Here is a 27,583-nt window from a genome sequence, read left to right on the forward strand (position 1 = left end):
AATCCACAGTCTACCCAGATTGGCTTAAGCAACAGTCCTAATTTTTTAGGATAACATGGTCAGTCTTAAACATAAATATATATTTTAGAATAAGATAGCACCGTTTTTTTTTTTTTTTTTTTTTTTTTTTTTTTTTTTTGTATGCTCTGAAGAAGCCAAACAGCCCAGTTAGTGAAACTTGTTGCATAATTTATCATTGAATTTAAATTAAATTATATATTGTGTTTTTTCAGGCAGAACTGCCACTATCTTGTGGTCCCAAAACTAGGGTTGCCAGATTTTGGAAAACCAAATACAGGACATTGGTGACCAATGTCCTGTATTTGGTTTTCCGAATACGGGACAATTTTGGCGAGTTGGTTTTACAAAATAAAAATTATATGTAGTATTTGTTTTTGCAAAATAAGTATCGATACTTTTGGAACTGGAACTCGAAATGCTCAATTTGTGCTTCTGAGTGTTAATATGTTGTGTAATATCTGATCAACCCCCATGTGCAATACAAAAAGTTCATCTACAGATTTTACATTCAACTTTGTTATGTTTTCCTTTTGCAATAAAATTCCATTCTTTCGAATGATCATCATTAAAAACTAACTTGCGTTTTGGCATTGTCAAGGGCTTAGGAAGGAAACAAAATTTAATTTACCTTTGTATAATTAATAAAGAAAATTAATTTTTCTTTAATTATATATTTTATGTATTAACCAAATATTACACTTTCGAAAAAGGCGAGGTATTATTTTTTAATAATTATTGAAATAACATTTACATACTGTATGCCACACTGCACAATGTCCAAATAAGAACTGTTTGAAAATAAGCAAATGCAATATATCTGTACAGAATTATAAATAAAGTGCTTATACGAAATAAAAAGTGACCAGTGAAAGGGACCATTGCTGCCGTGCCACCACTGTAAACACAATTAATTGACTCGAATTGTCAGTTTTTATGCTTAATTTTGCTATGGGACAGCAAAATTCGACAAAATACAGGACAGTCCTGTATATACGGGACGTCTGGTAAGCCTATTTAAACCTTAGCTCCTTGTATTATTTATTGTAATTTGGAAACTGGTCTAAGAAAAAGCATAGAAAAAGTTTCCTCTAGTTCGTGAGTAGAAGCAAATACATAATGGTCTTTCTTTCTGTGGGTAGCTTAGCATTATGAATACAGGCAGAGCCACAACAAGCCAGGTAAATTGTATACAAGGTTGCTGATTTTTATAGCTCAAGTATCGAAAAGTCTGACTTAATAAGACATGGCAGTTCATGTTGTCCAATTCATAAGTTTGAATTTTATAATGCTTTATTAATCTAGACTTTTTTTCTCTGCTATTTTCCACATCATTTGGATACTTGTTTTTCAGAGGAACTAGAGATCAGCTCATTTTTTTTAATTTTCTTTGTGAAGTTGTGCCATATTTTGTGCACACCTAAGTATTTTTCAAATTTAAGTTTTTTCGTAAATTTGAAAATTTAAGAAATCCTTGTCTGCATTTCTGGTTGATGAAATGAATGCCGATGCTTCAGGGAATAGCTCTGTGCCATTACTATTTGTTTTCAGAGGTTATACAGAGATAGCAGTCCATGGAATTTTGAATAGGAACCAAGGACTAAAATTTGCATGATTAGAAATTTTGAATACAAAATTGTAATATATTAGACCTTGGCCATATATCCAAGGTCTGATATATTACATGCAAATGCAGAAGTTTAAATGAATATTACGGGTCAAAGCTGTATAACTGAGAGGAGACCTCCATTCAAGGAAAGCCCTTCAAGGAATGCGGAGAACCGACCAGGGCTTCTGACCTAATGTCCAATCCTCATCTTCTCATGGTGTACCCTGTTGGGTATCTACTTCGATACTGAACGAAAGAGGATGGGCTGGCAATTTGGGATTTAGCCGACCAAATTGTATTCTTATTGGTTAAACCAAAATCAAAAATGATGGTACAACATGACAAAATTTCATGCCAGCTGGGGCGTCGCCCAGTTAAACAAGGTCCCCGTTGTTTTTGCCAGGGCACCAGGGTGAACAGCGAAAAGTCAGCTACTGGAACAAATCTGGAAACAAACCCCAACTCAACATCACCAGAGTTAAAGATCGGTACTATAAACGTAAGAAGCCTGAATGGCAAAGAAATGGAGCTAGCTGAGGAATTAGATAAGTACCAGATCGGCATAATAGGGATGACTGAAACAAAAAAGACCAAAACTGGTGAGATCTTTCTGAGCAATAAATACAAAATGTTATATTCAGGTAATGACAATCAAGGAAAAGAAGGAGTAGCCATAGTATTCAACACAAAATACGAGGCTAATGTTCTTGAATGGCAGTCAGTCTCAAGTAGAGTAACGTGGGCAAATATGAGAATGGGGAACTGGACAATGAGACTTATTTGTGCCTATGATCCCACAGAAGGTTCTACTAAGAGAGAAGTGGAGGAATTTTTTGACGCTTTAGAAAAAGCAACTGACGCAATGAAAAAGGAAAAGTTGGTCCTTGTTGGGGATCTGAATAGCAGAGTAGGAAATGATTGTGAGACATACAAAAATATTTTGGGAAAATTTGGAGAAAAGAGCAAAGCTAATAATAATGGCAAATATCTGTTGGATTTCTGCTCAGGACATGCACTGGATATTACTAACACCATGTTCCAACATAAAAATGTGCAAAAATTCACATGGAGAGAAGAGGCTAGGAATAAGAAAAGTCTCATTGACTATGTTATTGTTGATAATGATGTTTTATCCCTAGTGCAGGACACCAGAGTGTACAGAGGATTTGAAATTGGAAGTGATCACTATTTAGTGTTGAGCAGGATAAAATTGAATTTCATATTGAAAAGAATAACATGTAAGAAAGTTTTAAAGCGAATAAAAGTTGAGCAGCTCTCAGATGTGAACTGTAGACTAAAATACACAAAGATTATTGAAAAGAAAATGAAAGAGTTTGAGAACAGGAATCAAACCTTGGAGATTCAGTGACAAACTCTGAAGAAAACGTTGATTGATTCTGCCAGAGAGGCATGTGGTGAGGTTGTGTGCAACGATAAAAAAATCAGAACTCCCTGGTGGACACAGGAAGTTAAAAAGGCAGTGATGGAAAAGAAGAAAGCATATCAAAAGTTCCTGTCAAATAAGTCAGCTTGTGCTCTTAGAGAATATAGAGACAAATGTAAGAAAGCTAAACAGTGTGTAAAACTAGCTAAACAAAAGTAATGGGAGGACTTTGGCAAGAATATAGAAAATAAATATCAAGAAGGTGGCAAAATATTCTGGAGGTTGTTGAAGAAGCTTAGGAATGGAGGAAAGAGTGCTGTAAAAGGAGTTAGAGATGATAAAGGTGAAATGAAAACGGTAGAAAAAGATACCCTTGAAGTATGGAGTAATTACTTTGAAAAACTGCTAAATGAAACAAGCAGTGATGACAACACAGTGATAAAAAAACACTGACCAGGCATGCAGTCAGGAATAAATATCCATACTTGAAGTAGAAAAAGCCATCAAAGGCTTGAAATGTGGAAAGGCAGCAGGAGTAGATGATATTCGACCAGAAATGCTGAAGTATGGTGGTATAAAAGTCTTACAGTGGCTGCACTGCATAGTTCAGAAAGCCTGGACAGAGGGACGAATTCCCAATGATTGGAGTAGAGCTCTCATAGTACCCATATATAAAAAGGGAAATAAAACTGAATGTGAGAATTACACAGGTATTTCCCTACTGAGTGTTCCTGGCAAGGTCTATGCAAGTATACTTCCGAGACGGTTGAGAAGAATTGTGGAAGAAAAGCTTGGTGAAGAACAAGCTGGATTCAGGCCAAATAGAGGCTGTCAGGATCAGATCTTCACTTTACGACAAATAGTCGAGAAAGCATGGGAATATAACAAAGATCTGTATTTAAGTTTTGTCGATTTGGAAGAGGCATATGACAAGGTGCCAAGAGAGAAGCTATTCAATACACTGCAGTTATATGGTGTCAATGGGGCATTATATCAAGCAATACTTAGTCTTTATTTGAATTGTAAGTCAGCAGTTAGAATTGAAGTACAGGAAGATGATTTAATGTTAAATCTGGTGTGAGACAAGGATGTACATTATCCCCTCTGTTATTCATTATCTATATGGATCACATTATGAAGGAAAGTGGTATTAAACATGATATCAAAATTGGAGATGTTAATGTCAGCTCTTTGCTTTATGCGGATGATGTTATACTTCTAAATAAATCTGCTACAAGTCTGCAAGATTCTCTGACTAAATTGAATAACTGTTGTAATAGATATGGTATGAAGGTCAGCAATAAAAAGACAAAGACAATGAAAATAGGCAGAATCATTGAAAATGTCAACTGTGTTGTGAATGGAGAACCTGTGGAACAAGTAAAACATTTCAGCTACTTAGGCAAGATTTTTACTGAAGATGGTAAATTAAATATAGAAATAGACAACAGAATCAGCAAAGCTGGTATGGTGGGAAGTCAATTGAATAAATTCATATGGAATAAGAGAGAAATTAGTCAGAACACTAAATTAGCTGTATACAAGACAGTGTTCAAACCAGTTTTAACTTATGGATCTGAGAGCTGGGTCAGAAGTAAATCACTTGACCAAAGACTAGAGACTGCAGATATGAGAGTCCTGAGAAAGATTAGAGGCATGAACAGATGGCATCAATGGCAATATCATATTAAAAATGAGGATATTAGGAAAGAACTTGACATTGTCAGCATCCAGGAATGCGTTAGCAGAGCTAATCTCAGGTGATATGTTTTATTTCTAACCCAGCTCTCAGATCCATAAGTTAAAATTGGTTTGAAAACTGTCTTGTATACAGCTAATTTAGCTGGCCTGGTTGGCCAAGTGATTTGGCTGGAGAATCAATACGCTCTCTCCAGCCAAAAGGCTGCAGGTTCAAATCCTGCCTTGGCCATGAATGTTTGTGATTGTCTGTGGAAGTGGTGGTGGGTGGTAGATGGCATTGGTGTAGTTGTGGTTGGAGGATTGGGTGGTGGAAGCAGAGAGAGAGTTGTCGAGTGGGTGCCTTCGATGAGTCTCTGAACTACCTGGAGGTGTCACATAATAATAATTTAGTGTTTTGACTAATTTTTCTCTTATTCGATACAAATTTATTCAGTAGCCTTCACCTTAGTATCACGTGGGTCTGGCTGTCACTGATGAGACCTAAATAAAGGTATATAAATTCTTCTTAGCTTTAATTTATAGTATAAACGACTTCCTACTGGCTTTGTCGATTCTGTTGTCTATTTCTATATTTAATATACCATCTTGTGCATGATGGTACAACATGACAAAATTTCATGCCGGCTGGGGCATCGCCCGGTTAAACAAGGCCCTCGTTGTTTTCGCCAGGGAACCAGGGCGAACAGCGAAAAGTCAGCTACTGGAACAAATCTGAAAACACACCCCAACTCAACATTACCAGAGTTAAAGATCAGTACTATCAACATAAGAAGCCTGAATGGCAAAGAAATGGAGCTAGTGGAGGAATTAGATAAGTACCAGATTGACATAATAGGGGTTGACTGAAACAAAAAAAGGCAAAAACTGGTGAGATCTTTCTGAGCAATAAATACAAATGTATTATTCTGGCAATGACAATCAAGGAAAATAAGGAGTAGCCATAGTATTCAACACAAAATACGAGGCTCATCTTCTTGAAGCAGGCAGTGTCGAGTAGAGTGATTTGGGCAAATATGAGAATGGGGAACTGGACAATGAGACTTATTTGTGCCTATGGTTCCACAGAAGGTTCTCCGAAGGTAGAAGTGGAGGAATTTTTTGAGGCTCTAGAGAAAGCTACTGACACAATGAAAAAGGAAAAGTTGGTCCTTGTTGGGGATCTGAATAGCAGAGTAGGAAGGGATTGTCAGACATACAAAAATGTTTTGGGAAAATTTTTAGAAAAGAGCAAAGCTAATAATAATGGCAAATACCTGTTGGATTTCTGTTCAGGACATGGACTGGTTATTACTAACACCATGTTCCAACATTAAAATGTGCACAAATTCACATGGTGAGAAGAGACGAGGAATAAGAAAAGTCTCATTGACTATGTTATTGTTGATAATGATGTTTTCTCCCTAGTGCAGGACACCAGAGTGTACACAGGATTTGAAATTGGAAGTGATCACTATTTAGTGTTAAGAAGGATAAAATTGAATTTCATATTGAAAACAATGACGTGTAAGAAAGTTTTAAAGCGAATAAAAGTTGAGCAGCTCTCAAATGTGAACTGTAGACTAAAATACACAAAGTGTTGTGTCCTGAATGAGCATTGAAAAGGTTTATATTAAAATATTCAGGTCACAACATTAATTCTACTCAGGCAGAGAACATGGAACGTTGGCAATAGAAAAAATAAATTGTTTGTGAATACAAGTCAAGATAAAGTTTAAGGAATTGTATGAAGTGTTTAAATATAATCTGTATTAAGTGTGGGCCTGATAATAGAAATCCATGTAAGCTGGCAAAAAATCCGTTTGGAAAACCAGCCTCTTGCACTGAAATAGTGAGTCAGGGCTCAAAGGTCACTTTTACCGTCTTGCATTATGAAAGTATTGGAAAGGGAAACCTAAGTGTCTTCCAGGAATTGGAGGCAGACACACGTGCGAAAAATTAATAGAGGGAGCTAATGAGATTGACGTGGACACACGTGACCGAGTTGGCGCGTGTCGCAAATATCGAGATTTAACGAGAGGAGAAAATGAAACAAAAAAGCCTTGCATGAAGATTCAAGATCTTTTTTTTCCTGGATTCCTGATATCTCGGAGTGGTCCTGCTCGTCGTTGGAGGGAAGTCCCTGGCCAGTCGCGGAAGGCACTTAGTTCGTCCGTCGTAGCGTTCGTATTGGGCCAAGCTATGTCTTTGTTCTAGGATAGCTGCGATGTTGTCGTACGACGGAGGGACTAAATTGAGCCACCCATTCAAGGCGACGTTACCGTGCCACCTCCCATGTTTCCCTCGGAGATTCTACTCACACAGATCTATGGAAGATATCCTCCAAAGCAATTACATTTAAAGGCCTTGATGATTAGACAAGGCAGGAACAAGTTTTAAGAGTTCAAGGACAGAAATGGTAATGTAGATTTTTGAAATACTAATTCCAGTTGTAAGAAGAGAGTGAATTTCCTGTGTGAACGTTTAAATTGGACTGAACTTAAAGAACTGTAAGAGTAGCCTACAACTAGATATGTGTCCGAGACAGTGTTAAGAATTGTTTGCCCAAGAGGCCGAATAGATACAAGATCATGTTAAACTAAAAGTGTAATTGTGCTAATGTGTTCACTGATAGCCACGTGTATCCGAATGGCTTAATGATAATCTACGAATTGTATTTTATGATTGTATTTAAGGTTATTAAGATTTAGTATGCGTGATAAGTACAAGTTAATTAGAGCTTTTGATCTGAGTTGAATGCAACCATATTATCCTGTTTTGAAATGTATTATAGTGTATCACCTTAAAGCTAATTAAATTTTTCATTCATATACTTGCCTGATCTGCCTATATTATATGAATTCAAAACTACCGCTCATAAAAATAACAACAAACCAAACGGGATAAACTCATGAATACTAATGCAATAAGTAAGCCGCGACTGTAAGAAAGAAAAGGACAAGCGAGGGGGAGATAAATTTATGCTTGGTCAAATAATCACTAACTCTCTAACGGAGTCACCCTGAACAAGAATCCTTTCTACCTAGGTATTAGCTGGCGCAGCATAAATATAAATGTGTTAATACTTATAGGGTGAACTTTTTCAGATTGTTTGTTTAGGACATAGAGAGGCCAATAGGACTGCAAAGCACTGAAGGAGAGAATATTTGATTGCAGAGTTTAAATTATAAGGGATAAATGTGTATAAGTAAGATACAGTGTTAGACGAGTTTTGAATTTAAGAAAGATAGGATGTTGGATTAGTTAAGAAAGGGTAGATAAAGGGTAAATAACTAATTAAGTAAAGAAAAGGCAAACAAGATAAGAAAAAGTCTCAACATAAATGGCGTAGCTGGTAGGATAAAGGAAAGATATAAAACAATAGAAGTTAATCTAAACGATTAGAGTACAAACGTATTATAACAAATAAGTAGAGAGATAAATAATATAATAAATGTAGCAACAAAAGATTATTGAAGAAAAAATGAAAGAGTTTGAGAACAGGAATCAAACCTTGGAGATTCAGTGGCAAGCCTTGAAGAAAACCCTGGTTGAGTCAGCAAGAGAGGTATGTGGTGAAGTTGTCTGCAAGGATAGAAAAATTAGAACTCCATGGTGGACACAGGAAGTTAAAGAGGCAGTGAAGGAAAAGAAGATAGCATATCAAAAGTTCATGGCAAATAAGTCAGCTTGTGCTCTTAGAGAATACAGAGACAAATCTAAGAAAGCGAAACACTGTGTAAAACTAGCTAAACAAAAGTCATGGGAGGACTTTGGCAAGAATATAGAAAATAAATATCAAGAAGGTGGCAAAATATTTTGGAGGTTGTTGAAGAAGTTTTGGAATGGCGAAAAGAGTGCTGTAAAAGGAGTTAGAGATGATAAAGGTGACATGAAAACGGTAGAAAAAGATACCCTTGAAGTATGGAGTAATTACTTTGAAAAACTGCTAAATGAAACAAGCAGTGATGACAGCACAGTGATAAAAAAACACTGACCAGGCATGCAGTCAGGAATACATATCCATACTTGAAGTACAAAATGCCATCAATGGCTTGAAATGTGGAAAGGCAGCAGGAGTAGATGATATTCGACCAGAAATGCTGAAGTATGGTGGTATAAAAGTCTTACAGTGGCTGCACTGCATAGTTCAGAAAGCCTGGACAGAGGGACGAATTCCTGTTGATTGGAGTAGAGCTCTAATAGTACCCATATATAAAAAGGGAAATAAAACTGAATGTGAGAATTACAGAGGTATTTCCCTACTGAGTGTTCCTGGCAAGATCTATGCGAGTGTACTTGAGAAATGGTTGAGAAGAATTGTGGAAGAAAAGTTTGGTGAAGAACAAGCTGGATTCAGGTCAAATAGAGGCTGTCAGGATCAGATCTTCACTTTACGACAAATAGTGGAGAAAACATGGGAATATAACAAAGATCTGTATTTAGCTTTTGTCGATTTGGAAGAGGCATATGACAAGGTGCCAAGAGAGAAGCTATTCAATACGCTACAGTTATATGGTGTCAATGGGGCATTATATCAAGCAATACTTAGTCTTTATTTGAATTGTAAGTCAGCAGTTAGAATTGAAGTACAGGAAGATGATTTAATGTTAAATCTGGTGTGAGACAAGGATGTACATTATCCCCTCTGTTATTCATTATCTATATGGATCACATTATGAAGGAATGTGGTATTAAACATGATATCAAAATTGGAGATGTTAATGTCAGCTCTTTGCTTTATGTGGATGATGTTATACTTCTAAATAAATCCGCTACAAGTCTGCAAGATTCTCTGACTAAATTGAATAGCTGTTGTAATAGATATGGTATGAAGGTCAGCAATAAAAAGACAAAGACAATGAAAATAGGCAGAATCATTGAAAATGTCAACTGTGTTGTGAATGGAGAACCTGTGGAACAAGTAAAACATTTCAGCTACTTAGGCACGATTTTTACTGAAGATGGTAAATTAAATATAGAAATAGACAACAGAATCAGCAAAGCTGGTATGGTGGGAAGTCAATTGAATAAATTCATATGGAATAAGAAAGAAATTAGTTGGAACACTAAATTAGCTGTATACAAGACAGTGTTCAAACCAGTATTAACTTATTGATCTGACAGCTGGGTCAGAAGTAAAACACTTGACCAAACACTAGAGACCGCAGATATGAGAGTCCTGAGAAAGATAATAGGCGTGAACAGATGGCATCAATGACAATATCATATTAAAAACGAGGATATTAGGAAAGAACTTGATATTGTCAGCAGCCAGGAATGCGTTAGCAGAGCTAATCTCAGGTGGTATGGTCACTTAAATAGAATGCGAGAGGAAAGATTAGCAAAACAAGTGTTCTCTGCCAGGTTGGCAGGAAAATGACCCAGAGGAAGACCAAGATATAGGTGGATTGATACGGTACAAAGTGCCTTAGACGATAGAAATATAAGATCTGATAATATTGGAGTCTTGACAAGTAACAGACTGATTTGGAGGAAAATTGTAGATAGGAAGTTAGTAATGATGTAATTTTTTCATGTAGTACTGTCATATCCTGTACACCCCTTGAGGGTACATGGCAGGAATTTGATGATGATGAATTATAAACATCCTTTTTCATCTGCCATGTACCTTTTCCAAGCAGCATTCATCTTGCTACTTAACTTTTCATTCCAAGCTGTATCCTAATCACCAGCAGATTCGTAATTCCACATGTATCCTTTTCTCACAGAAGTTTTCATATGACTGGCTAACCAACCAGGTGATTACCTCACAGCTACTCTCACCAGCTGGAGGAAAGTGCGACACACCCTACTCACAATCAATCCTCCATTGAAATGATTAGATATAAGACTTTTGATCTTTGCATGCCCTCCCTTACATACTGCCTGAGGTAGTTGTCTCTCAAGAAATTCTTTTTTCTTATATCCAAAAGCTATGACTTTAATACAGTTAATAAGTGATTAACTAAATGCAATCCATTAGTTATGATTAATAAGAAAAATGGAAAAAAAGAACTGTATAAATATGTGTACAATCCATTGTTATACTGTAAACATTTTTAAAAGCAGAAGGAAACATTTTATGAAAGTTTATTGTTTGAAGTAGTGATTTGATCTGCCATGTACCTAGTTCATAGTACACAGTTGGATTTGTTTTCAGTGGCAATCAGCCGACTGTCAAACTTAATATATATATATATTTTTTTTTTTTGCAGTGGAGATGCGAGCAATGGAGTAAAAATAGATACTAACAAAATGACTTTTTTATGTTTGTGTTTTCACGTTAAACTCATGTTTAGTCACTCTCTTTGTGATATATAAAACAGTAAAGAAACATAACCATTTGTTAATTGCCTTATTTTTATAGTACTTCACTATGATAAACAGGACTGTTCGTTATATAGTCATCTCTTACTATAGCAAATTACAAAAAGAAAACTACTTCCCTATGGAACTGAAATGAAATTCATTATATAATGCACAATACATAATGCAGTATCCCATAATGTACAGCACCTTTGACATATTTGGATACTGCTATGCATTATGGGAAGAGAAACTATAAAAACTATCCTGACTAGTTTTGACCTTCATTGAGGTCTCTTCAGATACTGAGGTTAAATCAAAGCACAAGTCATATTTCCACTTTCAGGAAGTAAACTAGTGTATTATCATATTATTAAAATGCTCTTAATCAGGGATAGTCGTAGAATACTGAGGCAATTAATTTAAAGTAATTGACCTCTATATACAAGTATCCTAGTCATGAAGATACTTCACATGCAAACTTTGTTTGCTTATGCTTGAGTAGTGGATATGAATAATAATGTAATTTCTTGTTTGGTATAATTTACTTTATAACCGAGCAGAAAAACTCTCTCAAATACAGTTGTCAATAACTACCAGACTACTGAGGTGTGACCAATATGTTGATAGATGTATACTTAGTCATACACCATCACTCATGCCAGATACATGATGCAATCCCAGAATTATTCTTTTCATATTGATTAGCCAAAGTTTATTCTGCCTACTAGACATGCTATAATAAAAGATAAAATACAGTTAACAATTAGGATCATTGGCCTTTTTAATAGTGTAGATGCAGCCTTGTTGTAAAGGTGGATTAAGTTTCAAATAAACTATGTAGTCTTATCAAAACTTCAGATTTTTGGATTAATACAAGCTAGTATTTGCTCATTGGAGAATAAACTTATATTATATATCTACTGATATACTGGGGTGAGTGAGTAAGATCCTCTAAAGTTTTATTGTGTGAGATCACCAGGAACATAAAAGTTAAGCATAAATAAAATTTATTAGGACAAACATCATTCAGCTTGGGATAATTTATTTGAGACATGCAGATGCTGTTGTGGGCCAGACATAATTTATTGGTAAGCTGTCCCGTGGACTATTGATTTCTTGCCCTGATTTAGATATCTTGAGGGATAGAAATGATGTGCCGCACAGTAATTACATTGGATGAAACAGTCAAGAAACTTTTAAACTCTTATGCTTCCTTAACTTAATTTTCTACTATGGAAATAGGAATGATTTTCACTTCTTGTTTTAACTTTGAAATTATATATTAATAGATATTTAATTTCAGTATTATTACTTTCTATATGGACTTTTCACCTTCATAAAAATGAATTTTGATTTTCATCTTACAACTAAGAGTGATCATTAAATTTGAAAATGCAGGATGGATATTTTTAAATATCTTAACATATTCTTAGTAGAGCTACTAATTTTACAAAGAGAAAAAAAAAAGGCTTTTCCTGTGACTTACCATATTATTCTGGTAGTTATTTTATTTTATTATGGTTAACACAAAGAAATTCTTCATTTTTTTACAGGGAGAATAACTTGCTTACACGAACATTCTACCATGCTGCATACATCATTCAGAGAAATGCAGGACATGATTATCCTGATGTGTCTAGTACGGTGTTATCGTCTGATAGGTAAGCAGATAATAGTAAAACCTCACAATATTTTATGTATATTTTCTTTTTTGTATATTTCTGAGACCAGGACAGTCACATCTTTGCAAATGTTTTTAAAATTTTGCTTTAAAGAAACATCTTTTAATCATGATCAGCGTTCATAGTCTGATTTCCTTTCCAGTAGTAGTAGTCAGCAAGTTACTAAATTTAATAACATTCTTGTTTGTAGCAGAACATGTGGACATCATCATTTATTCATGTATGAATAGGAAAACAAAAATGAACTGTTCATAACAGAAACTCATGGAGAGGGTCTGTTATATGAAAGTGAGCCAAGACGTTCTGTTTTACATGAATTGGTTAATGTCAGATGGTTTAGAAGCCTCATCTACAAAAAGAAGTTTATTTATATATTGCCACAACTGTTTTTGGTTTTCCTTTTCCTCTATGTCCATTATTTGGCCTGTAGAGAGCAAGAACATTGAATGTAGGTGAAGGTTGTTAGTGTCCCATCCATCTCAGCCGCCCTTTTTTTTTTGCTTACTTTTTTCAAGAATGACAGTATTAGGAATGTGATTTTGTCATGTATATACTAGTATTGTTCAAAGGCATGTTGTCTCAAAGCTATTGACAGTATTAACTGCTTGTTGAGTAGTGATGTTCCATGACTGTGCACCATATGTAAATATGGCTTAAGTGGCAGTTTTGCATAGATGAATTTTGATATTTGTGGTGATGAGATTGGATTTCCAGATAGTAGTTACCTTTATAGAAGTGAAAAGTTTTGTGCTTTCTTTTCACTATGTCAGTTCACTTATCAGTGTAGGAACCAAGGCATTTAAAACCATTTACTTTTTCAAGGATGTGGTCATTTAGCCTAATATTTCTTCTATTCTTTTCTTTAGGACTTCAGTTTGATTGCCAACCCAATCAGTGCTGCAATTTTACATAAATTATCTAGGTTCTTTTGGGAAGTTTGAATGTTAATCAATCAGCACAACATCATCTGCAAACAGAGACTGCCTATTGGGTTTGACATGCTGAATCTTTGAGAGTTATTCTGTACCCATTTCCTCTGAGTCTGAATACATAATCAAGGGTAATAATAAAAAAAGTTATGGTTTCCAAAGAATTTCCCTGAAGAATTCCAGTGGAAATAGGAGAGGTCTGTCATCTCTCCATTAACCATTACTTACTCTTGCATGATAATTCTGGTACATTTCAGCCATTATTATTACTATTGTATGATGCCTCCAAGGAATTAAAGTACTCATTGTGGGAGGGCATTCTACTCCACTATACACAATTCACTATCTCCCTTACTTAATCCTCCAACTACTACTACCACCACAATATTTTCTCTCTCTCTCTCTCTCTCTCTCTCATAAACTACCAAAAAATCTACAAGCAAAAGCCACATAGAAACTAATACTCCTCAAAAGGAACCTCATTATAGCAAACTTTCAGTATAGCTAAATTATAACAACATAAACACCATCTGCAGCTTGCTACCACCATCAACAGTACTTTTTTCTGTCTGTAAATTCCATGGTTTTCATGACCAATTTGCCTGTATGTGGGGTGATAAACCTGAGTTTCTGGGACAAAAACTCTGCTGCTTCCGTATGCGATTGACTAACTTGCTTGATTTGAAATAGACAAACATTGATTTCAGATCAGATTTCGATGTCTGTAAGTGATGCAGATAATTTTAGTTAGTGTTTATGTCATGAATGTAGGCGAAGTGGATGTGGAAGAGATATTTTTTGTAGGGTATCTTGAGTTTTTAGATTTAAATTTTTTATTTTTTTTTTATTTTTGATGGTTTGTTTATTTTAATGTAGTGATATCTGTTGAAGTAGTTACTGTCATGTTGGTGTTTAAGATGTGAAGAGAGAAAGAGCTGGCTTTCTCCTGTACTTAAGCTGAACATTGCAGAATTTAGTTTTGATTTCATTTGTTTTTGCTATGGTTTTCCCACTCTTATTAGACTGTGTTGTTTTCATTGGCTGTCATAAAATACTTTTCCTATCTTTATCCTTTGGATTGATGTGTGTTTTGTGTGTGGAGGGAGGGAAGAAGTATTGTGCTAGTTGGTTTGTTTCTCTTTAGTTTAATAGATACCATCTCAACTTACCAAAGAGTAAATAAAAGATGAATTTTATAAAAAAAAAAAAAACTGGAACTGATCCTCAAAAAAATTCCATGACAGGATATAATCATCTTATTAGATTTCATTGCAAAAATTGGAAAAGAAGAAGTACATAAAAAAAAAAAAAAACCATTTGAAGCCCAAAGCCTTCACATAGAGACAAATATCATTGGAGAGGAATTTAATAATAACCTCCTAATGGATATACATTTAATCAGATAGACCATATCATAATGAGAAAAAGACATAGGAATTGCATCCAGAAGATCCAGTGTTTCAGAGGAGTTGAGTGTAATAGTGACCATTTTCTAATTGGTGTTATCCTGAAGGTTAAAATAAACAGTAAATATTTTTTAGTACCTGTGAATCATCTGAGATGCAATAATAACAAACAAGATAAAATGGCAAAGAGAAGTAAATATGAGAGCTAATTAAAACAAAAATTGCAAAATATGCAGTTAGAAGAAAATGAAATACAGTCATACCCCGACTTACGCGAATCCAGAGTTACGCGGTTTCATATATATACGTATTCCCTTCATGCCTCACCACTAGTTGTATCTTTCCGGCACCGGCCACATTCGGCAGTGTCGCACATGCTGTGAACAAGCACTGACATGTTTTGCACAGCCTCCATTCATACACGATTTTTATAGTTTACAAACCTTGCGATTGTTTAATGTTATGTTCTTGATAAAAATTTTATCACATAAAAAATAATAATGTCATCCAAAGGAAGCAAGTCCAATTCTTCTATAGCTGGCAAGAAAAGAATAACATTGACTTTGGAAACAAAACTCAACATTATTAAGGATTTTGAAGGTGGAATGAAAATTTGTGAGCTAGCAAAGAAGTTTGATCCACAGTAAGAACAATCATGAAAGAAAGGTTTACAGATTTTGGAGGACATAGATTCTAACGAGGAACGAATTGTAGCCACAAGGTAAGGAATAAAAATATCATTAGCTTGCTATGAAGAAATTTTGCTTGACAAGAAAAAGACATTATGCCATCAGACGAATCTATTAGATTTTATGAAACCATTGACATCGAAATAACTTTCTTTTTTTTATGCATGAAAAACTACAATTATGATTATATTTCTTAAAAAATATAGGTGTTTTTGTAAACCTTTGGTCCCAATTAACTAATATTTTGTATGTTTTTATGCAAAATTATACCTGAGTTATGGGAATTCAATTTATGCGCTTTTTGTTGGTCCCACCTACCGCGTAACTTCGGGGTATGATTGTATTGAAAACATCTGGATTCACATCAAGGATAGCATAAAAGTAGTAAAAAAAAATCGGTTGGAATTCAAAGTAAAATACAGCATAAGAATGGATTAATGAAGAATGTGAACTGATAGGAAAGAAAAAAGATAGAGGCATTTGGCTTAATTACTCAACTGATATTCATGCTACTCAGAGATATGAAGCAGCAAGGAAGCCAATAAAATAATCATATAACAGAAAAGAAAAATTTTACATGAACAGATTGAAGAAGTCCAGAAATAAGCATAAAAAACTTATTGTTCTTTCTTTCATTTCATTTCAAAGAATGACATCTTATAGTGTCATTCTTTGCCTACCAGTTTCATTAGCAAACTGTCTAGCTTTTTCAAGACGTTGATGGAAAAGTATAAAAAATACTAGTAAATGCAAATTGAAAGGAACATTAAAAATGTTGTAAACACTCTAGTAGCTAAGATTGCACGTTCGCGTGACAGATACTGAGTGGACTTATTGTTCTTAATTATTATCACACATGCGTGTTTGTTGTAAATACATAATGTGATTACTAGCTAGCTGTAGTTCAGATGGATTTAGAGAGAGGATGAGGTTTTTCCATTAACTGCTAAGAATAGTACCCTGGTTTCTGTTGAGGTTTCTGCCAGTTTTTAACACTACTGTGGCTTCCTTGAATAAACAATGTCTATAATCGTCGTCTAAATATGGCATGGAGCTATTTTGCCACTCTATCGTGTGGTTAGGTGTTCAGAAATGATGTGTGCTAAGCCGGAAGAAATACTTCTGTTGTGGTTTACATCACCACCGTGCTCTCTCTGTCTGATCTCCAAACTCTGTGAAGTCTGTCCGATGTAGGTGAGACCACAGGAGCAAGGAATGTAATATACTCCTGGATATTTGTAGAATGGCACCTTGTCTTTTGGTGATCCTAAAAAATGTTTGATGCTGGTGGTTGGTTTGAAGTCTGATGTTGTGGGCTTTTAGTATTCTGGCTGTTTGATAAGAAATTGACTTGATGAAGGGAATCACTACAGTAGAAATGTGCTGGGAGTTTGGTTCTTCTTGTCTGGGGTTGTCACTGTATAGGTATTTTTTGATGATGTTCGGAGGGTATCCATTTGGTGATAATGTTTTGCTATTAGTGAGATTTCAGTCTGTGTATCCTCCTCTTCTGATATAAACTTACGTGCTCTATTTTTCAACATATGGATAATACTTAGTTTGTGTGTCTTGTGATGGTTAGAAGTATAATGAAGGTATCTTCCAGTGTCTGTCGGCTTTCTGTAAATAGATAAATTGACACTATTTGATTGTCTTTTTATCAAGATGTCTAGAAAATGCAGATGGTTGTTGTTTTCAACTTCCAGAGTGAATTTTATCTTATGTATGGAGTTGATTTTATTCACAAACGATTTTAGGTTTTCTAAGCTATCTTGCCATATAATGAAAATATCGTCAACATATCTCCACCATATAGATGGTCTAGGGGAGATTGTTGAGAGAATTTCTTTTTCAAGTTTTTCCATTAAAAGGTCTGCACAAGATGGCGATAACAGACTTCCCATTGCTAGGCCTTCTAATTGTTGGTATGTGGTGTTATTAACCTTGAAGAAATTAGACTGAAGGCAGTATTTAAACATCTGTGTGATGTCTAGAGGAAAGAGGTCTTGAATGATGTTTATTACCTCTTCTACTGGTACATTGGTGAAGAGGGACACAATATCTAGACGGGCTAGTATGTCTGTTGGTTCAATCTTAATGGCTTGGAGTTTATTTACAAAATGCTGACTATTCTTTATATAGGATTCCGTTGATCTTATTTTGTTATTTAATAAGTTTACAAGATGCTTAGCTGAAAGGTAAGTTGGGGATCATCTCCCACCAACGATTGGACGGAGAGGTATATCCTTTTTATGTATTTTAGGTGTCCCATATAGTCTGGGAGTAATGGGATGTGAGGATTTTATTCTTCTCTTCACTTCTTCTGGCCAAATGTTGCAATTACAGATTAGTTGGTTTGTTTCATTGTGATTTCATTGTCCAGAAATACTTTGTTAAGTAATCCTAGAAATTCTTTTATGAAATTAGGAACCAGAAAACAGGTCTACCAATGAAGACTACAATAGAAATATACATACACTAGCCGCTAGAGATGAAATAGTAAATAGGTGGTGAGAGTACTTTAACAACTCCTAAATAGTGACTGCTGAGACTTTTAAACATAAAAAACTACTATATATATATATAACTACTATTTTTCCAGGTACTGGCAAAATAGTAGCTGAGAATTTCAAATATGATGGAAGTGAATTAACTATATATACATATAGTCTTCATATACACATATACATTAACTGGTAAATTTAATTTGGGAAAAAAGAAGAGAGATATCCTCATAATGGAAAGAAGCACTAATCATTCAAGTATATAAAAAGAAAGCAAAAATGATGAAACTACAGAGGAATATCTCTCCTCTTATCAGGTTACAAAATTTTATCTAAAATTATACTATAAAGGAATCTTACCCTATACTAAAAAAAAATATGGATGAATATCAAACAAGTAGTTCTATAGTTGACTAGATTTTTACACTAAGGCAGATACTAGGAAAAAAATTGGAATGTAATCAGCAAGTTCATTTTTTATTTATAGATTTTAGCAAAGCATATAATAGGGTCATTTCGTGTTAAATGCACCGGTTCTCGTCTGATCACTGAAGTTAAGCAGCATTGAGCTCGGTTAGTACTTGGGAGGGTGACCACCTGGGAATACCGAGTACCGCTGGCGTGCGTTAATTTTGCCTAGGTATGATAATGATGAGCTGAGCAGAAGAGCGGTGATATTGAATGGCATAATAGCGAGAATGTGTGACAAGAGAGGACTGGTATATGTGGATGCTTGGAGTGCGTTTGAGTAAAAAGAGGAGTTGTATGCGAGAGACCGTTTACATTTGAATGAGGAAGGACGTAGGCATCTGGAGAGATTGCTGTTCTGAACGAGTCAGTGTGTCCCAGGGAGGATGATAGCAGGGTTGGCCTCTTGTGGGAATGGATACTTGGGAGAAGGGAGACAATGTCAGGTAACACTGAGCCCAGTGGATTCTAGAAGGGATAATGCTGGGTATAGAGACAATGGCATTTATATGCTGTATACTAATGCCAGGAGTATCCGGAATAAGGGAGAGGAATTGGTGGTGCAGATAGCATCAGCCTGGCCAAAAATTATTGCGATCACTGAGACGTGGTTGACAGAAGGGGATATAACAACAGGAATAGAAGTCGCTGGGTATAGCATTTTTCGTCAAGATAGAAGGGGAAAGCGTGGTGGTGGGGTGCTGCTTATGATAAGTGATGACCTATGTCCTCTAAGAGTGGATAATTTGGAAGGAAGTGAGACAAATGATTTTGAGAGCGTATGGTGTGAGGTAGAGGTAGGCAAGACAGGTTAGTGGGGTGTTGCTACAGACCCAGGAGCACAGAGGATGGGGACCAGGAGATGTTTAGACAGCTAAGTTTGGCAAGTGCAAGAAGAATGATTGTTATGGGAGATTTTAACTTCAGTAGTATAAATTGGAGAGAGGAAGATGCATGTAGTAATAGGGGAATGGAATTTCTAGAATTCTTGAGGGACAAATGTCTTAGGCAACATGTAACAGAGGGAACAAGAGGTTCAAAAATTTTGGATTTGGTTATAGCATCAGAAGAGTTGATAATAACTGAGTTGACGTCTCTCCCACCAGTTGGAGAGAGTGACCATATGGTGTTGACTTGGAAAATGAATAGACATGCAGGAGTATCAGAGAGACCGGAACTTATGTGGATTATAAGACAGGTGATTATAATAGTCTTAGACGTCAACTTCGGGAAGTTTCATGGAGGGAGGAATTGGAAGGCCGGGAAAGCACCAGTGCGTGGGAAATTGTGAAAGAATATTTGTTATCAGCAATGGTAAGTTGTATACCACGAGTGAAGAAGAGGACACAATTTGGAGTAAAGTGGATGACAAACAATATTAAACAGGAATTGCATGCGAAAAAGAGGCTATGGAAGAGATATAAGGAGACAGGTGAAGAGATGCATGAGGAATATAAGACACAGGCCAGAAAAGTGACTAGTGTGGTAAGGAAAGCAAAACTGGAATATGAGAGGAGATTGGCCCTAAGATCCAAAGAAAATCCTAGGGAATTTTTTAGCTATGTGGCCAGTAGGAGGAGAAATGACTGTGGAAGAATGATATTGTGGGATAAAAATGGGAATAGAGTGACTGATGCAGAGGACATAGTGGAATTGTTCAATGAACACTTTATTGGAGTATTTCATCCTAGAGGAGTCAGTTTTAATGCTAGAGGGATAGGACTGGTACGAGGTCTGGAGGTACAGGAGGAGAGCGTGTTTCAGATACTGAATACTCTGGATGTCAGTAAAGCTGTGAGACTGGATGGTATTTCGCCACGAGTTTTGAGAGAATGTGCTAGGGAATTGACAGTACCTTTAACGTGGCTTTTCAATGAAAGTCTAGCTTTGGCAAAGGTGCCCAGGGAATGGAAGGAAGGTAAGATAGTGCCATTGCATAAGGGTGGTAACAGACTGGAAGTGCCTATAATTAGACACTTCCAGTCTAATTATAGGCACTTCCAGTCTGTGTGTCATCAGTAGTTGTTAAGATCTTGGAGAAAGTAGTGAGGGACCGTGTACAGCATTGGGCAGATGAGGGTAATGTTATCTGTGAGAATCAACATGGATTTGTGAAAGGACGCTCTTGTTTTAGCAATATGCTAGCCTTTTATAATAAAGTTACAAGAACATTAGATGAGGGAAAGGCATATACTGCAATTTTCTTAGACTTGGCAAAGGCATTTGACAGGGTGCCACATGATAAGCTGATATTTAAGTTGCAGCACATGGGTCTGGATGTCAGATTGGTCAACTGGATTCAGGATTGGCTGTCTGATAGGTATCAGAGAGTTGTGTATGGTGGAGCAGTTTCCAGGAGGCAGAGGGTTACAAGTGGGGTCCCACAGGGCTCAGTACTAGGACCTATATTGTTTAACCTTTATATCAATGACATAGCCAGTGGATTGCAGGGGGATATTCAGTTGTTTGCAGATGATGCGAAGCTGGGAAGGATTATTAGTAATAATGCAGATGTGGTAGCCCTGCAAGAGGATTTAAATAAGCTAGATAGATGGGCAAATGAATGGGGGTGTCAGTTTAATGCAGCAAAATGTAAGGTCTTGAGGTTTGGGAAACATCGATGGGATGCTGCATACTCTATGGGAGTTATACTGGAGGAAGTTGGGGAGACAAGAGATCTGAGGTTGATGATTGATAGAAACCTGAAGTTTAGGGGACATATTGCAAAGGTGGTGAAGGTAACACAGAGGATTGCTGCTATTATGAGAAGGACACTGACCTGCAGAGATAAGAGGGTTATCATTCCGTTGTATAAGTCTCTGATCAGACCACACTTGGACTATTGTTCTCAGATTTGGTCCCCAGGATTTGAAGAGGATAAATTTACTGTGGAAAGGATACGAAGACGGATGACAAAGATGGTTTCAGGACTGTACAAGGATAGTTATGAGGATCGGCTGAGAGAACGTGGACTGCAGAGTTTGGTGGATAGAAGAAGGAGAGGTGATATGATTGAGACTTTTAAACTGTTGAGAGGTGGTTACAGGGTTGACACTGGGGAGTTCTTTCGCTTGGTTGATCAGCGGGAAGGAGTGATGACAAGAGGCCATCCCTGGAAGTTACGAAAGGAAACTGTGAGCAAGAGGGTAAGGAGTGGTTTCTTTGTGTGGAGGGTGGTTGAGCCGTGGAATGCATTGCCTGATGGAGTGGTGGGAGCGAGAACGGTCAGTGAGTTTAAAGAGTGGTATGATAGACTTTGTGTTTCTCAGGGGGGAACCTCCCCTCGATAAGTCTTGACAGACTTTATGTCTTAGGAAGGACCTCCCTCAATGAGTCTTTTGACTCCTTGGAGGCCTGAATAATAATAATATAATAGCATTCATAGAGAAGGACCTTTGGAGAGTATTAAATGAACTGGGAATAAGATGCTTCATAATGTTTAATCAAAATTTGCATCACTGACAGCTGAGTATGGTATTGGGCTAATAGAATTAGATCTGAACCTTTTGATATTAAGACATGATTGAAGCAAGGAGATGCCTTTTCACCATCCTTTTTAATTTAGCTTTAGAAAAATGTATTTGAGAAACTTTAAAAGATAACACAATCAGAACAGTAGTATTTGGATATGCAGATGATATATGCTTAGTTGGAGCCATTAGAATAACATTTAGAAAACTCAAAACTGCTGCTGAAAAACTAGGATTACAAATCAACCAGGATAAAACTGAATATTTAAAAGTATTCAGAAATCACAATCAAGGGGGAAAATGACCAGTTTACCATTGATAACCTGAAATTTGTTTTACCATTGAAAACCTGAAAAGTGCTGCTTCCTTCAGATATCTTAGAACATTGATTACTCGAGATAATAAAATTATTACAGAAATTAAAGCTAGAATACATGCCTCCAATAGGTCTTACCATTTACTATCTTCCAAAATTCTGTCAAGCAGAGTTAAAATGGAAATATGCAAGAAAATCATTATAGACTTATTGTTTTATATGGAGCAGAGTGCAGATCTTTGAAAATATAATCCTCAGAAAAGTCTATGGACTTATAAGAGAGATCACAACAAGTGAATGGAAGACATAATCTAGAAATATATAAACTTTATATCTCCACTTCTATCTGATGAAATTGGATCTTGCAAATTGAGATGACTTGGACATGTGGAAAGAATGGGTGAGAATCAGAGAATGACTAAATAAGCATTCACGATGATGCCTAATGGAAAGTGACCTTGAGGAAAGTCCATGACAGTGCTGGGAGGATAACATCCAAAAAAAGACTTAGCTGAGAGGGGAATCCTGGGCCATGCTAAAAGAGCTCAAGACAGAAAGAAATTGCAGAAGTTGGTACTTGCAACAAAGAACCCTAGACTTCAGCAAGCTAAGGAAGAAGAATAAGAAGATTACAGAACTCTGTTGTGCAGTAAAAACATCAGCATGCTATTTAAACTAATCAGAAGCAAATCTGCATCAGGCCTCGGCTAACATTATATTGCCACTGTTCATGCACACAAAAAAAAAAAAAAAAATAACAATAAATAAATAAATAAAAATATAAAAAAATTAACATTACTTAAAATCCAGCTAGAATACTATATTACTGCATTTCTATGTACTTCACATGTGAAACCTTTCTTAATAATTTTATACTTCCTTCCACATGACTATTTCATGGTAAAGCAGTATCCAAGTCTATAAAATATCTTAACAAGAAATCATTCTTGTTTTTAACCTTTATCCCAGTGTGAGCACATGAAGTAACTTCATGATAGGCTAATAGTATATGGATTCAGATACTTCACATCAAAGTGCTCTAGTCATGCATAGTCATCATTCATAGTACCTTTCCTTCTGGGGATGTATATGTTTTCATGTTTTATGAGAAGGGTCACTGCCTAGGAAGGTTTCAACCTATATCAGAGTCTTGTATATGGGTGCAAGAACCATTAAAATACTTGCAGCTAAATCAGCGTTAAATACTATCTTTCCATATACAAGTAGGAAAATGATGAATCCCTATATTATTAAAATACTCTGGATGGGAGATAGTTTTAGAAAAATACTTTTTTTGTATAGAGTAAATTATACTTAACATGATTTGGCTCACAGTATCTCTTTGCATTCTAGGGCAGTTTGGTATAAAATCATCAGCTTCCATATACAAGTAACCTATCATGAAGTTGCTTCACATGCTCGTATTTGGTAAAGAATAAAAAATAAGAACTCCTAAACAAAAACAAGCTATAATAGCTGTAAAAGTAATAGTTTCAAGAGGAGTAACATGGGAATTTTCCCAGAAATAATGCCTATAAAAATAAGAATCTAATTTAAGTATCATATATTCTGTAACAAAAAAAAAAAAAATGTACTAAAAGATATTGGTGAATTTGGCATACTATTCTCTATTAATTTCTCAAAAATGTATTGGTAACAGTACTCCATTAAATTACATTTATATTTACATTTTTTTTTTTTTTCCCAGGGTACAGCTTGCTGTGAAGAAGGCTACATCAGATGAGCTAAAAGGTAAGTCAATATAGGAACCAAATGACCAAGCTTATGTTTTATATAGCAACAATTTTTAAACTATATTTCTTGTAACTGTATAAAGTTAAATTTTAACTTGAAACATTGGGAAGAGAACATTCAGCATTGTACTTTATGCTATCTGTATAAGTATTATTTTAAACTAGCTTTCATTGTAAATTTCTTTATGATACAGTGGAAAATATTTTTTTAACTTTCTGTTGTGTTGACAAAATATATTATAAAATTGTCTTCCCCCCATTTAACTGTTTAGATTTTGGTAAATTTTTTGAAGTTGTTCAATAACATTGACAGCTAATTCATGTCGTCATTCAGTTATAGTTCCTCATGAAAGAAGAAGTTATTTGTGTTTGTTAACTTTATCTGCCGGCCTGGTTGGCCGAGTGTTTAGCATGTCCGCTCTTCAGCCAAGAGACTGCGGGTTTGAATCCTGCCGTAGGCATGGATGTTTGTGATTGTCCTACAAGCTTTGTGTGGAAAGGGAATCTGCGACCCTACCCTTATTCTAGCAGAAGACATCATTGCCAAAAACCATGTGAGGTACGACGTCTATGGACGTCAAATGTGAAAAAATAAACAAAAAAACTTTATCTGAATCCAGACATGCTATAACTTTGACAGTGCACTGGTTTATGATTTCTACATCACTATATGGCTTACCTTTTCTCCGTTATGCTACTTTATAAGTTGCTTTAGTAATTTCATCACTTGCAAGAATTGTTATTGTTGGCTTTTTTGAAGCTTCATATTTATAAATATAGATATTTTTTGGTTCTCTTTCCAGTTTTGCATATTTGTGGTCCTTATGTTTACCATAATTACTGGTGAGCATTGTATCTTTTCAATATTAAAATCACAGTATTACAAAGTAAACACACCATTTTATCTTTGACTGTATGCATGTAGTACTTCAGCTCCCATTTTTCATTAAATATTCTATTTTTCTCCTTAAATTTTTTTTTTTTTATTCATACTTGGTTTATCAAATAAAACTTATCAAATAAAATTAATAAACAAATTAAACAAAAACTTCTACTCATTCAGCTTGTTATAAAACAAAAATGCATATGACAGTACTGCAATATAGCAATACAATTGCAAAACAAAACTTTTTTTTTGTTTTTGTTTTTTCAAATCACACTGATGTTGCACTGAGTGTGCATAGTTAGTGGCCTCTAGTGACAACTTAATGTCACTAGAGAAATATGGTAGTGCACTACCATTGAACAAGGGATAAAGATGAAATGCCAACCTTAAAGCAATGGATAGATCAAGGTTGATTATTTAACATTGAGCCTTAAAAATAACAAATTGTTAAATATAATGAATTAAAATACACACCGTTTGAGAATGTATAATTTGTAGACAATGAAAATACATAATTGACAAAATATGCAGAAAGGTCACACCAAAGACCTCAAAAGACTGCAGGTTTCCCCATCTCTGTGTTAGATATTTTTTGATATACAGCTTAGCAAGATACTTATCCATACTGTTAGTCCTACATATTAGAAAGACACCTTCACATGTCAAATTCTTTAGATGTTATTGTAAAAGCAAAATACCTTATTCTAGAACACTTATTAGACAGTCTGGAAGTATTCGGCATATTTGAAAACCATACCCAGAGATGAAATCAGATGTTATTATATACAAGCTTTTCCAACTAGATATCATAGCACTGTTTAGATAACACTTTTTCATATATGATAATAAGCTATGTGAAATAAAGACTCAACAGTATTACTATTCTCACCACAGCCTACTAATATTTACTTGGAATGTTTTGAATAATCGGGCTTGGAACAACCACTTAAAACCAAAATAATGGATTAGAATTGCAGGCCCGAAGTGGCTTGAAAAAGTTCCATGTTTGATATCTAGATTAGGGTGTTGGGAGTATGTAAATAAAAAAAAAAAAAAAAAAAAAAAAAACCTTACCCCACCCACGGCACTAGTGTATTATGGGTTTACAACCTTATATAAGTTGGAGTTACATAAAAAAAAAAAAAAAAAAAAAATCTATTGATGACATTTTCCTTATATGGCCAGGATATGAGGAAGAAGTTCTTGAATTTATGTCTTGTTTAAACATTTTATATCCTCAAATCCACCTCACATTTCAGGTAAAAGAAAACTAAATGCTTTTATTTTTGAATATATTAATCCATCTTTTAATGATATCAAAATTGGAGATGTTATTGTCAGCTCTTTGCTTTATGCAGATGATGTTATACTTCTAAATAAATCCGCTACAAGTCTGCAAGATTCTCTGACTAAATTGAATAGTTGTTGTAATAGATATGGTATGAAGGTCAGCAATAAAAAGACAAAGACAATGAAAATAGGCAGAATCATTGAAAATGTCAACTGTGTTGTGAACGGAGAACCTGTGGAACAAGTAAAACATTACAGCTACTTAGGCACGATTTTTTACTGACGATGGTAAATTAAATATAGAAATAGACAACGGAATCAGCAAAGCTGGTATGGTGGGAAGTCAATTGAATAAATTCATATGGAATAAGAGAGAAATTAGTCAGAACACTAAATTAGCTGTATACAAGACAGTGTTCAAACCAGTTTTAACTTATGGATCTGACAGCTGGGTCAGAAGTAAAACACTTGACCAAAGACTAGAGACCGCAGATATGAGAGTCCTGAGAAAGATTATAGGCGTGAACAGATGGCATCAATGGCAATATCATATTAAAAACGAGGATATTAGGAAAGAACTTGATATTGTCAGCATCCAGGAATGCGTTAGCAGAGCTAATCTCAGGTGGTATGGTCACCTAAACAGAATGGGCGAGGAAAGATTAGCAAAACAAGTGTTCTCTGCCAGGTTGGCAGGAAAACGACCCAGAGGAAGACCAAGATATAGGTGGATTGATACGGTACAAAGTGCCTTAGACGATAGAAATATAAGATCTGATAATGTTGGAGTCTTGACAAGTAACAGACTGATTTGGAGAAAAATTGTAGATAGGAAGTTAGTAATGATATAATTTTTTCATGTAGTACTATCATATCCTGTACACCCTTTGTGGGTACATGGTGATGATGATAATCCATCTTTAGCCATTATAACTTATTCAGTATACTTAATAAGTTATACAAGTGTGAGGAATCAAGCATATGCCAGTTTTTATTACAGAGGGTACATCTGTGGGCTCTCCTTCTCCCTTCACCCCTTTCTTCATAGTTACTTGTTTATGAAGACATTTCAATAGAAAGCTTTAAGCTCTACTCCACACGGAACTACTACTTGGCTATACTATATAGAACAGTATGTTCTCCAATTGGCTTCACGGCCCTGACATACATGATCACTTTTGTGACACAT

General features: G+C 35.4%; 1 protein-coding gene and 1 pseudogene across 3 annotated transcripts in view; both read left to right on the plus strand.

The window, feature by feature from the left end:
* LOC150106351 (glycerol-3-phosphate acyltransferase 1, mitochondrial-like) overlaps nucleotides 1-27,583 on the plus strand; it is a 318,076-nt gene that overhangs the window by 131,267 nt on the left and 159,226 nt on the right. For all 3 annotated transcript variants that reach the window (XM_090393091.1, XM_090393090.1, XM_090393089.1), the window contains 2 exons: nucleotides 12,554-12,661; nucleotides 24,173-24,216. In XM_090393091.1, the coding sequence (XP_090249217.1) occupies nucleotides 12,554-12,661; nucleotides 24,173-24,216 (152 nt within the window). The remainder of the gene's footprint in view (nucleotides 1-12,553; nucleotides 12,662-24,172; nucleotides 24,217-27,583) is intronic.
* LOC150106352 (5S ribosomal RNA) lies at nucleotides 18,714-18,833 on the plus strand (annotated as a pseudogene).

Source organism: Typopeltis vanoorti, chromosome 5, assembly GCF_054136105.1.
Source record: "Typopeltis vanoorti isolate ZY-2024b chromosome 5, IOZ_Tvanoo_1.0, whole genome shotgun sequence".
NCBI lineage: Eukaryota > Metazoa > Arthropoda > Arachnida > Uropygi > Thelyphonidae > Typopeltis > Typopeltis vanoorti.